The following is an 11922-nucleotide window of genomic DNA, read 5'->3' as shown; positions in this document are numbered from 1 at the left end:
GCAGGAATATGAATTTTTCTTGGTCTACCCCTCTTTTTCTTGGCCACAATTGGTGCAACTTTTTGTTCTTCTTGTACTTGTTCTTTCTTGACACATGGTCTCTCAATTCCATTCTTCCCAAAAATTTGCACCTGAAATCTCTTTTCTCCATATGTGAAAAGCAAGAACTCATCATGCACCACTGAGTTATCTTTCATAAACTTTTTCCAACCATTTTGCATATATAACTCATTTCCTTCCTTCAAAATACTCACTTTCCATTTCTCACCACAAGGGCCTATTAAAAAAATAAATGCTTTTCTCCACAACCCTTCATCTAAACACATAACAATTTTCTGTGGTACTTTCTGAAAATTATGGCAAAAAAAGAAAAATCATGGTAGCTTTACAAGAAGCAATTTTTTTCGATCTCTAAATCGTTCACTATATGACATATTTTTTGTGATTATATTAATGTTAAAATTCACACTTATCATAAGCATCCAAAGAAAGACAAATATTTCTTAATAGAAAATTAAGAACAAAATGTAACATAGCATACACATGATGATGTGGTAGAAAATAAAAGCATAAGCAAAATTACAAATCAATTACCATGCGGTTGGTGTTTTGATCTTTGATGATAGTGAAGAAGGATGATGGCTTGTCTTGCTGATCATGTTCCATCTGTTTTTTTTTTTTGTTTTTTTTTTTATTTTTTATATATGTAAAGATAAACTTCATTATATAGAATAAACAAAATGATAAAAAAAAAAAGCACAACTAGTGTCAACTTTTTGAAAAACAAACAGAAATTAAATCAGAAGAAAAGCATAAAAAAAAATGTAACAGCTAAAATAATACCCCTGCATTTAAGTACAATGAACAAGTTGAATAAAAAGAAGCAGAAAAGCTATAAACATATGAGAAGCTAAAGAAATAAAGAGAGAACCTTAAGGAGTTGAAAAGGGTGAAACTTGAGATGGACTTGAAATTAAAAACCCTTTTGAATAAAGTATAGTCTCAAGTTTCAACACCTAAAGTTTTTCAAAATTTATTTATTCCTATATAAATTAATGTTGGTTCTGTCATTAGCAAGAAAAATAATAGCAAAAGATCATCAAATCAAATTAAGGACCACATATATGGAGGCTAGCTGAAAATGGTAAGTAGCAAAAATAAGAATTTGGGGGATAAAAATAGGAAGTTAGGAACCCATCATTATCATGCATGCCACTGCTTTTCCTTTCATAGCTTTTATTTTTCATTAATATTTATTTAATTTTGGGCCTAGGTGAGATGATGAATCTTATTATGAACAATGGACTTCGTTTATTTATTTTTTAATTTTTTATTGTTTTTTTTTATTGTTATAATTGATAAGGAAATGTTGAAAAAAAAACTGACAAAAAGTTTTGTTGAAAAATTAATCTGATAAAAAAAAGACATGAATATATATTGCATGTTAGTGATTAAAATTAGGAGAAGATCTTTTGTGGGGGCCAACATAAGATGGGAGAAAATAATTGAAATTTGTAAATAGGATTGTGGAATCAAAAAATTTGCATGAAAGAGCCACTGGCCCATACATGCACAAAAATAGTCATGGTTACATATATAGTATTAGTATGTATATAGAATTTTGATCAGAAATTTTGTGTATCGAGGTCCAAATATATAAAATTTTAATTTTTTTTTAAAGCATAATTATGCATCATAATAATTTTTATTATTGTTTTTCATATTTTAAAGCATTGAATTATTTTTTTATTTTCAATATCAATAAAAATATCTGTATATAAATAACTAAATAATTATTTAACCACTTACATCTCATACTGTTTTACATTAAATTCTTGATAATTTTCATTTAATAAATATTTAATTATTCAACATCTCTTTATCAAATGCAAAAAAAAAAATCTTTTTAACTTTTAAAATTGTTGATCAATCATTTAATAAAATAATTAAATTTAAAAAATAACCTAAATTAATAACTTTTTATATTTTATTGTGTGAATTTTGATTTCAAATGTATGAACAATGAAACCAGCTGTTCCTTCCTTTGTGATAATTTCTACTGTACACTACAGATAGTGACATTTTATTGTTATATATATTTTAATAAAATATGAAATCGCGTAAGGTATTAACTAAGTTTTCCCTATATAATCTTTTGGATTTTAGGAAAAATATAAAAATTAGGATAAAGACTTAGAAATTAAGATTATATAAATCACACTTTTTTTTCATTTTCACTGTTTCAAGTTTTGAAATTTTAATATAATATTTTAAATATAATTATTTGTAATGTAACCCAATCAACTCAAATCAAATCAATTCCGTATATACGTCAGTTTAGAATTTATTCAAAAAAAAAAGTCAATTCGAACCAAACTAAACTATATACTTTTAATAAATTTGGACATCGAATTAAATTAATCTAATTAGAACATCCATTAAAAAAAGGAGTTTACCCAAATTTCCTACAATTGGTAATCTTTTGATTGCGAATTCGCAAGAAGTAGGATCCTCTTCAACATGCATCATTTGCAAAAAGTAAAATGAGTCTAAGAAGAGAGAAAATAGAAAAAAATTGATGAAAAGTTTAGAAGACAAAATTTAAAAGGTAAAGATATATATAATTTATTTACATTGTTTTGTTTGACTCAATTCTGAAATTAATATTTTTGTACATTTAATTCCTTTTACATATTCTTAAATGTAATTCAATTATTTTAAAATTAAATATATTTTAACTTTGCACGGGGTATTATCTCTAGTCAACAACATAAAATAAAAACAATAAAAATAGTCAATATAATATTTATTATAATATGGCCCTATATAATTATTGAATGTTAAATTCTAACATCCTCTTAGCTCATTTTTCTTTGATAAATTACAGAAATATTCGTTCTGGTTTTCTCCCTTAGAATTTGCATTTCCGATTAGCAAACAAACAGAGTTTTTTATGTTATTAACAACTGTTAAAAAAACAACTTCAATAACCGCTTCTTTGCCACCACCATTCCTTGATTAGTTGACTTTTTTTCCATGTGTTGGAATCATATACAAGCCATATTACCTCAACTTTGGATCTCTTCAACATTCTTGAGATTCGAAACTCGTTTATTTTAAGGTATGGAAATCGGTTCCTTGACTCTTAAGTTATTGTTGATTTTGTTTTTTATTTTATTTAAATGCCTCTTACCATTCTTCTTGTTTAATCTATCATATAATCATGGATTTATGTGCCTCACGTACATTCTAATCCACCAATTACAATTTATTAATTATTAATTAAAGACATGTTGACACAACTTAGTTTTCATCACCTCAAAATATTGTTCTTTTCTAGGTTGACCAAAAAAATGATTTTTTTCTTCTTCTTTTTTGTGAGACAATTTTTTTCCCATGTTACCTAACTAGTTTCAATATTTGATCAGAGATTGATAACCCAATTGAAGAAGATGGGGATGGATGAAGAAGTTTCTTCTGCCATGTTCAAGATAAGGAAAACATCTTTGGTGAAACAGTTGATTGCTGTTATTGTTGTGATGGCTATGTTTGTTGCAGATGCAGCTGATACAAATGATGTTTATAGTCCATGTCATGATGCTAAAGTTCAGAAAGATGATGGTTTTACCTTTGGCATTGCATTTTCAAACAAGCAAACTTTCACCCCTGATAATGGTCCTCAGCTTTCGCCTTGCGACTCTCGCCTTGACCTCCCAAACAAAGGAGCACAACTTGCTGTGTTTAGGCCAAAGGTTGATGAAATCTCTCTACTCACCATTAACAAGAGTACCTTAAACCCGGTATGCAGTTTTTGTCTTCATGATTTAAAACCAAATTCTTTATGTATATAACAGATGCTATTTACATGACTCGGTTTGAGCTTATCTACTGGTATTGACGTTTGTGAGATTGTTTGGTAAAGCTTATGAAAACAACTTATGACATGTTCATAAATTGTTTTCAGGTTATTTCTATAAACTTTCCAAAATAATTTATTTCCATAGAAAATGGCCTATACATAAGCACTTATATGACAATGTTTTACATAAGTTGTTTATTCAAACAGATAATCGGTTTATAAGTACTTTGGTTTTATAGTTTTTTTGGGTATGGTTCTCTATACTATCATGTGCTCTGGTAATTGCATAAGGTCAATCTTAGGGAATTGCATTATAATTAGTTAATGATATCAGATATAAAGTTGTACCTAAAAGATTTAGGTTTAGAATTAAAACGTTGGGCTTGATTGATAGCACTTAAGACATCATATATTCTCTGTCATGTTATACTATATTCCTAGACAAAAATCCTCGATAATTTATTACATGCATGGTTCCATTGGAAGAGTTGTTTCTTTGTTATGATTTCAAAGCTGAACAGTCCTGCAGCCACATATTCTTCGGCAAACTTTTGTTGTTTGTTCTCTACTAATTTTGATGGTTTATCAGGCCACAACTGGTGGATATATGGTTGCATTTGCTGGACAGAAATATGCAGCAAGGTCACTACCAATTATGTTTGCCGACGACAGTCACACAATTACCAGTTTCACTTTGGTATATCATTTGACATGGCAAATTTATGCTTTTATATGAACATAATTTCCCTTTAGAAATGTAATTTTTGAATTTGTATGTTGGTTGATTGACAGGTTCTTGAATTTCATGAGGGAACACTTCAAAACTTGTTCTGGAAGAGTTTCGGCTGTGGCTCATGTCCTGGTGGAAGCGTTTGCCTGAATAAGCAAGACTGTGCAGTGCCAAACACAAAGTGTCAAACGAATGGTGACATTTCCTGCAACATTGGCATACAGTTAACATTCTCAGGGACTGACAAGAATCTCGACGCTCTAAATTCTTGGTATGAAGTGAAAAATCTACGGCAGTACTCCCTCTATGGTCTATTCTCCGGCCTTCGCAATTCCATTATAGGGCCATATAACAAGTTTTTTTAAGTTTCCATATTTCCAGTTTATATGCATAGGAGACTGTACCATTTTAGCTCTTCTTTGTGAGAGTTTGATTGTCATCCCTGCTTCTTTGAATTCAAAATCCTCGACAACTTGGCTATTTCTATTTAGTCTAAAGTTATTGATTGGGATTTTCTACAAGAGATGCAATTATTTTGATCCTACACTGAGGAAATCATGTTACGCAGAAACATGTAGGTATGTTGAATAAACAAAAATGCACAGTAGACAAAAATGACAAGGGCATAGAATCAAAGGTCGTAATTGACAAGTCGCTATTTAATTTAAAAGGCTTTAAAGATATTCAATATCTGCAATATATCATTCTATTGGTTTAGTATCACCCCAAAATCAGGATAAATAATCGAACGACGAATTACAAGTACATTTTTTCTGTAACTTTCGTGGCAGAATGTTTCACCTTTACTTTTATGAGCTCATCTAACTAACCATTAAAATAACTCTTTAAGCTGCATATCGTTGCTTGAGACAAATCTTGTTGCTTGATAATCATCAATCTGGTTATGCACAACAGCTAGATCCCTCATAACAAGTTATTTACCTTAGGAATTTTCAGGCTCGATTAAAACATTGAAGACAAATTCTTTTCCTGGTGTGAATGATTGTTTGAGTTCTCCTACCGTTTGAACAGTGTTAACCTTCCTGTCCTTCACATCCAAGTTTTCCTGGCATAGGGGAATTAAATGTGGAAAATACGAATATAAGTTTATATATATCCATGACAGCCACATATGGAGGAGAAAATTAACTTGCCTTTTTTACATAATCAGCCATGGTACAATTGAGTATTTCTTGTATTGCAAATTTAGTGACACGTTCTTCCCCAAGCATCTGTAGAAGGAAGCTTTTTGGGATCTGCATGCATTTCCTAACCAAATCATCTTCAACGAAGAATAAAACATATATGATCATAATCTACGGATGTTCAGTTGCATTCACCAGTTCTCCAAGAATGATTGTCTTGTCAAAAGAATTATTTTGAGAGAAAATTCAATCCCAGGGAAAGATTATTGATAGAAAAAAGAACTAACTATCCAAGCAATGAATGACTTAATTCTAACATTTTAACTACATTGATGTTACAAACAATATTACAGAAGAATGAGTGAATAATTTATGGTTCAAAAGATACTAAAACAATTAATCATCAAATATAAAACTTCATTGTAAATTGCGCACCTTTGATGATTTCCCTGGAGCAGTTCACACATTGCAAGGCATGTACAAAGTAATTAAGTTAAAAGTCATGAACTTCAATTTCTTATGCAGATAAAATTCTGAACTATGATGAACAAAAGAATGAATCGCATGTAAAATAATATCAACAGCAAGAAATATATAATCAATTTAAATAGGCAGCGCCTCTAGATGTAATTGAGTATACGGGTTTTTAAATGGGGGAGGTATCTTGCAGCAAATGCCAAGCTCATGTGTGAGTTCATGGCATGTATTACAATATATGAATCATAATAGGGCATGAAAGTGAAAATTGCAATAACCACTACATATATTAAGTGTATGTAGTTAGGTGCATGGTATTGATCTTTATTAATAACGCAGCCATTTACCTCCTTTTTGCACGCGAAATCCAGGAACTGGTGGGGTAGTACGACCTAAGTTTATGAGGATCCGGTCAAATACCTTCTCTGTTTGATCACCATTCAATTCCACTCTTAGCTGCCATTTAAGCCATGAGATTACAAAATAAATTCCCAAAACAGCAGGGTAAAAGAATATGAAAACATATAACTAACATGATGCTGTAATTTATAGAAACACTCATCACAAAAATATTTTACATGATAAAAGGAGGAGGTTAAAGGGAAAATAAAAATGCTTATTGTAGCAATATATCTAGCCACAATTTGTTTATATTTGAAGCTGCAATTTGTATTACTAGTGGTAATGTCTGGATAACAATTAAACATATGTTGATAGAAAAATCAGCTTCAGTTTTAATCTAATTGGACAAACAAAAGTAATATAGTGGAGTACATTATTATGACATAAATAAAGTAAATCCCACAGAGAAGGCGATTAATCAGGCATGAAGACTACTAAAAGCTTTAATTGATCCTAGTTCATCAAGTTGATTCATATAGACCCTGTTTGGATAAACAACTTAATTATGTTCTTATAGAATATGTGTTAATCACATGATCAAAAAATCTGTTGATTTGGAATCACAGGATGGGTAGATGTCAAATATGACGGATTGATTTCTTACCTACGTAACTATATGTTGCTTTTTGTTCGTAAATAATAATGGATTCATGAATGCATCATTTTCAATTGTATTTTTCAAGTGGTATTTTTTTGCTTCTTTTCCTATTTTTATCTCAAAAAAGGAAAAAGTACTTATGCATAAGTTATTTCTATAACAAAAGATAAAATAAACTCAAAATGTTTCCTTGTAAGCTTTAAGTGGGAGAGCTTATGAAAATAAGCTGAAAACATCTTACGAACATGTCATAAGTTGTTTTCATAAGCTCCCCCAACCAGTCTTACCAGTGCTTATGTCAATAGATAAGTTCAAATAAGTCAATTCAAAGATGCACAGAGAGACACACACATTTGTTTCACAAATAACAGCTTATTATCTTGGTCATTGCACTCTGTAGGAGAAAAAAATGAGAGTTTTGAATAGAGACAAGATATGGCAGAACATATCAAGAGAAACATAGAACAATTTTTGGTGCATGCTCACTCACTTGTATCTTATCTTCATCTTCTGCTTCTGCAACTACTGTGGCATCTGTTAAGAAGTCTGAAATATCATTGGGGTCTGTAATTGATGCTTCTAAACCTACAAAGTAAAAGCATAAGATTAGTTTAGAACAGGTTATTAAATATATATATATAGAAGCAAAGAACAGTAAATAAAGGAAAATGGATATTAAAACTAACCTGAATTAACAGCTGAAATTGGCGTATTGAGATGTCTGAGTGTTGGTATTGTTGTCGCAGTGGGAGAAGAGAAAATATCTAAGCTGCAACAAAAAAACATAAGTGAAATAAGATTCTCAGACATGAAGGAGAAGTAAAATAAATATGTGAAGTAATTGGGTACCTTTTTCCCCTGGAGAAGCTGAGAGAAAAGGTGGGTCCTCTTAATTTTGCATTTGGATTGGAAAGATACATGTGACCGTAGCAAAAGTTGCGAGTAGTGAATGAAGCAACTCCTCCAAGTGTAATGGAATTGGAAGTAATCATCGTCATGTTTCTGTTCTGTCTTTCTACGACTCATGTCCCCTTTTTTGGTCTCTACCAATGCTCATACCTTATCCGTTTCTCATTTGCGATGGGGTTAATTGGATCCTAATTTACTGCGGTAAAAAGTGCAAAATAAAAATTTGTCGTTTATCCACAACTCATATTACACCTTCATCAAAGGATACTTATTATGACTAACAAGGTTCATAGTCAGAATTAGGAGGTCTATGGTTCAATCTTTGTCAACTAATTTACTGTTATTTGTCTATAAAAAAAATCTAAATTGCATTAGGAATGATGCACTGAAGATGGTTAAAAAGACCAGTTCCAATTACTATTTTTTTTCCATGGAGTTCTCAGAAATTCAATTGTTGTCCCAACGATTTTTCTCTTCTGCTGTATGCTTAAAATTAAATGTATTAAAAAAGAGAGTCTGCACTGAGTAATATTTTGACCATTCAGTAATTCAAATAATTAATTTAATTATAGACCCCAATGCAATTAACTCTTACTTATAAGAACTCTACAATTAAATAAATTTATGATTTGTTACTTACAAAAAGAAAATCTTTATAAGCTTATAAATCTTCAAGGTGCTTCTCACCACTTATTTTTACAATACATCACAAACAACTAAAGAAGAAAGTAAGGGATCAGATGCTCCACTGATATCAGCCCCTTTACTTCTTACATGGAGTAGATAATTGACAGCTCTCTCAGTAATAACCTCGCCAGGGATCAATACCGGTATGCCTGGAGGGTACGGACATACAAGCTCCCCCGCAACCTTACCAATGCTCTCCTTCACCGGTACTTTTCTTTTACTTGCAAAAAAGGCATCTCTAGGGATCAGACTCATGATTATATCATCAAAGGGTGCATCGTCCGTAACCACTCTGTCTTCGGGTTGCTGAATGGAAGAATATGTTGCAGCTAGATGCTTTATTCCCGATAAGAGCCTTTGGACATGGTCCCTACAAGTTCCAAGATTAAGTGCATAAGTGATAGATTTATTCCCAACGAGTTCACAGACGATTCCAAAATCCCTGTATAAGATTTCGTCGGCTTCGTAACCTGATAAACCGAGCTCCCAAAAACCTACAGTAAGCCGCAATGGATCAATTGCAGGAAAGGTTGGAAAGCTTGAATTCTCAAGCACTGAGACTCCAGGGATTTGTTTTAGCGAGCACTTTGCTTCTTTTGCTAATTCAATGGCTCGGTCGAATACAATATCGGGGCTTTCACTAAGTTGAGCTCGAGCAGCATCTAGGGATGCCAAAAGCAGGTAACTAGGACTTGTGGTTTGGAGGGTTTGGAGACACCTAGATATTTTTCCCTTATCGACAATGTCTCCTGACATGTGAAGCATCGATGACTGAGTAAGAGAGCAAAGAACCTTGTGAGTGGACTGTACAGTTAAATCAGCCCCTTGCTGGAGGGCTGAGCTAGGCAGTTCAGAATGAAATCCTATATGTGCACCATGAGCTTCATCGACAATCAAAGGAATTTTACGAGAATGACACAACTCAGAAATGTCACTCAAATTACTGCAAATACCATGATAAGTAGGTGAAGTGATGAAAACTGCTGCTGCTTTTTTTCCTTCCAATTCTAGTTCCTGGATAGCATTCAATACCTGCAACCAAATCCATCCATCCCACACACACACACACAAAAAAAAGAGTGAGAGAACAACATTAGATAGGATCACATAAAGAGTCAAGCCTGAAGAGAATATCTAATATCAATTTAGATGGCACTGAAAAACCACTTAATCAGGAAACTAAAAAAATCTCATCTTCTGTATTGTAATTAAAAAAACAATTTAGATTGCTTATTAAATGAATACGAAAAATTATTGTAACATACCAACTACTAAGCTAGCATGCCAATTTCTTTTCTCCTCAATTTTTGGCAAATGTGATAGTGTATAATATTTGAATCACCTGTAACGGAGTGACTCCACCAGCTATGTCCCAATCATTTTTATATTCAGGAACAATGTACTTAGGCACTGCACCAGATAATACCATGGCAGATATAGCCGATAAATGACAATTCCTGGGAAGAATAAGAAATTCTCCCGGTGAACAGGTTGCCATTATTGCTGCCTGGATCCCACAAGTAGTACCTCCGACAAGAAACCATGTCTGTGATGATCCAAACAATTTGGCTGCTTCTGTTTGTGCTTCTAATATGGGCCCTTGGGGACAAAAGAGGTTATCAAGTTCCGGTAGCTCGGGCAAATCATGAACATACGGTCTTATTCCAATGAGTCGAGTCAATGAGGCAGGGGCAGCATGGCCTCTGTTATGTCCAGGAAAGTGAAAAGTGGCGGCATTTTGTTCAGCCGAGGCTTTCAATGCACTGACTAGAGGAGGTAGGCCACTCTCGCTGCACGAAACGGGGTTGTTTGTGATTGATGCAGTGTTCACTGTCTCATATTGTCTATCTTCTGGCAGTGCAATGCTTCTTTTCTGTAAAATAATTTAAAGGATTGTTACTGCCTGATAAAACCAATTGTAGTGAAAGAACGTGTAGGTCATAATGAGGAAGTAGTAATGAATAAACACCATTTCATTTTAATTAAGGCCTAGCTAATCTTATTACCCTAATTAAAATCCATTTGAAGCATACAAAGTTAACAACCTAACTACTATTAACTACCTCTAACTAACTTTATCATCCCTAATAAAAAAAATATAATCTTCAACAAACTTGGTGGTTTCATTTGGGCACTTTAGGCACACTTCTCACGCGAACGGTTACAACAAACTTGGTGGAATTGATTATTTAGAAAATAATAATAATAAATAAATAAATAAAGGGGACCTGAGAGCAATAAGATGGAACGGTTGGCGAAGGAGTGAAATAGAATAATTTGTTGGGAAATTCCTGCAAATGAAAATGAGAAGTTAGAAATAAGAAATTAGAAATTAGAAATTAGAAGAAGAAAAAGAAATTTAGAACTTACGGAAAAATGGAAAGGCGAAAAGCATAAAGGGGTTTTGGGATTGAAAGGGGTGGAGAGTGGGAGTGAAGCATGCACCATTTTCTTCCTTCTCCGGTTACCGGGTTTTTCTTTTAATCTTTCTTTATTTGACTTACTTTTTTACGAACATGACTTTTTTTATTGTAATATTAATATTAAAGTTTTATAATGTCATCGCATTTTATATATTTAATTTTTTTCAAAAGATTAATGTTGTATAAGGAAATATATTGAATTGGGATTTTAAGAAAATTTAAAATAATTTTTTATTAAAAAAATTATTTAGTATTTGATTAAGATTTTAAAAGATTATAAAATTCAATTGAGATTTTTAAGATTTTTTAAAAAAGACAATAAAATCCGATAATATTCCATTGAAATTATTCATAACTTAAACATTGTCTCTTGGTATTAAAAATATATACAGATTTTGATGAATTTTTTACTAGAATAGATTTTGTGAGACTTTTTAGTTGAAAATATATATACAACTCTCATTCAATAATCTTACCAAAACTTTTTCAATAATTATGCCCTTGCTTTCTGCTGTATTTGAATCTCATACTACATATGTTAGGTTTTTATTTTCCTTTTCATCCTTTACGATGTTTTTGTATCTTGTTAGTTGCTTTTATGTTTTGATTATTTATGTTTTTGTTGTTCTTCATGTGTTTATTTTATGTTACTTTTGTTGGTTTTTATTATTATTTTTATTTTGGTTATTAAT

At 31.8% G+C, this 11922-nt stretch overlaps 3 protein-coding genes and 1 long non-coding RNA gene across 6 annotated transcripts; 1 reads left to right on the top strand and 3 right to left on the bottom strand.

Moving 5' to 3' along the window:
* Positions 1 to 6: 6 nt before the first annotated feature.
* LOC101507121 (uncharacterized) lies at positions 7 to 1124 on the bottom strand. The gene is made up of 3 exons (XR_012163427.1): positions 932 to 1124; positions 595 to 666; positions 7 to 347 (listed from the first exon to the last, which is right to left on the bottom strand). It is a non-coding gene; the product is annotated as an uncharacterized lncRNA (long non-coding RNA).
* A 1758-nt stretch (positions 1125 to 2882) lies between these two features.
* Positions 2883 to 5071, top strand: LOC101506783 (uncharacterized). Of its 2 annotated transcripts, none has more exons than XM_004507309.4 (4): positions 2883 to 3121; positions 3429 to 3800; positions 4449 to 4556; positions 4652 to 5071. In XM_004507309.4, the coding sequence occupies exons 2-4, from the start codon at positions 3453 to 3455 to the stop codon at positions 4952 to 4954; spliced, it is 759 nt and encodes a 252-aa protein (XP_004507366.1). In that variant the 5' UTR covers positions 2883 to 3121; positions 3429 to 3452; the 3' UTR covers positions 4955 to 5071. The 2 variants fall into 2 exon arrangements, with proteins under 2 accessions (XP_004507366.1, XP_073225866.1); XM_073369765.1 differs by lacking the exon at positions 2883 to 3121 and adding an exon at positions 3319 to 3340.
* A 146-nt stretch (positions 5072 to 5217) lies between these two features.
* Positions 5218 to 8281, bottom strand: LOC101506458 (uncharacterized). The gene is made up of 7 exons (XM_004507308.4): positions 8061 to 8281; positions 7898 to 7980; positions 7702 to 7796; positions 6559 to 6667; positions 6170 to 6183; positions 5744 to 5845; positions 5218 to 5655 (listed from the first exon to the last, which is right to left on the bottom strand). Exons 1-7 carry the CDS (start codon positions 8207 to 8209, stop codon positions 5533 to 5535), a joined length of 675 nt encoding a protein of 224 aa, XP_004507365.1. The 5' UTR covers positions 8210 to 8281; the 3' UTR covers positions 5218 to 5532.
* LOC101506127 (uncharacterized) lies at positions 8209 to 11334 on the bottom strand. Of its 2 annotated transcripts, XR_012163426.1 has the most exons (5): positions 11178 to 11334; positions 11036 to 11098; positions 10150 to 10680; positions 8761 to 9839; positions 8209 to 8316 (listed from the first exon to the last, which is right to left on the bottom strand). XR_012163426.1 is itself a non-coding variant. In XM_004507307.3 (4 exons), the coding sequence occupies exons 1-4, from the start codon at positions 11253 to 11255 to the stop codon at positions 8817 to 8819; spliced, it is 1695 nt and encodes a 564-aa protein (XP_004507364.1). In that variant the 5' UTR covers positions 11256 to 11334; the 3' UTR covers positions 8712 to 8816. The 2 variants fall into 2 exon arrangements, 1 of the variants encoding a protein (XP_004507364.1); XM_004507307.3 differs by lacking the exon at positions 8209 to 8316 and having other exon boundaries at positions 8712 to 9839.
* Between the last annotated feature and the right edge of the window lie 588 nt (positions 11335 to 11922).

The sequence above is a fragment of the Cicer arietinum genome, chromosome 6, assembly GCF_000331145.2.
Source record: "Cicer arietinum cultivar CDC Frontier isolate Library 1 chromosome 6, Cicar.CDCFrontier_v2.0, whole genome shotgun sequence".
In the NCBI taxonomy this organism is placed as follows: Eukaryota; Viridiplantae; Streptophyta; class Magnoliopsida; order Fabales; family Fabaceae; genus Cicer; species Cicer arietinum.
This window is presented reverse-complemented; position numbering and strand designations above follow the sequence as displayed.

Coding starts and splice junctions, on each gene's coding strand:
- LOC101506783 (XM_004507309.4), top strand. CDS start 3,453: ATGGGGATGGATGAAGAAGTTTCTTCTGCCATGTTCAAGATAAGGAAA. Junction 3,801..4,448: donor ACAAGAGTACCTTAAACCCG/GTATGCAGTTTT, acceptor ATGGTTTATCAG/GCCACAACTGGTGGATATAT. Junction 4,557..4,651: donor CAATTACCAGTTTCACTTTG/GTATATCATTTG, acceptor GTTGATTGACAG/GTTCTTGAATTTCATGAGGG.
- LOC101506127 (XM_004507307.3), bottom strand. CDS start 11,255: ATGGTGCATGCTTCACTCCCACTCTCCACCCCTTTCAATCCCAAAACC. Junction 11,099..11,177: donor TTTCGCCTTTCCATTTTTCC/GTAAGTTCTAAA, acceptor TTTCATTTGCAG/GAATTTCCCAACAAATTATT. Junction 10,681..11,035: donor TTCCATCTTATTGCTCTCAG/GTCCCCTTTATT, acceptor ATTATTTTACAG/AAAAGAAGCATTGCACTGCC.
- LOC101506458 (XM_004507308.4), bottom strand. CDS start 8,209: ATGACGATGATTACTTCCAATTCCATTACACTTGGAGGAGTTGCTTCA. Junction 7,797..7,897: donor AATTTCAGCTGTTAATTCAG/GTTAGTTTTAAT, acceptor TTTACTTTGTAG/GTTTAGAAGCATCAATTACA. Junction 6,668..7,701: donor AAGATGAAGATAAGATACAA/GTGAGTGAGCAT, acceptor CTTAAATGGCAG/CTAAGAGTGGAATTGAATGG.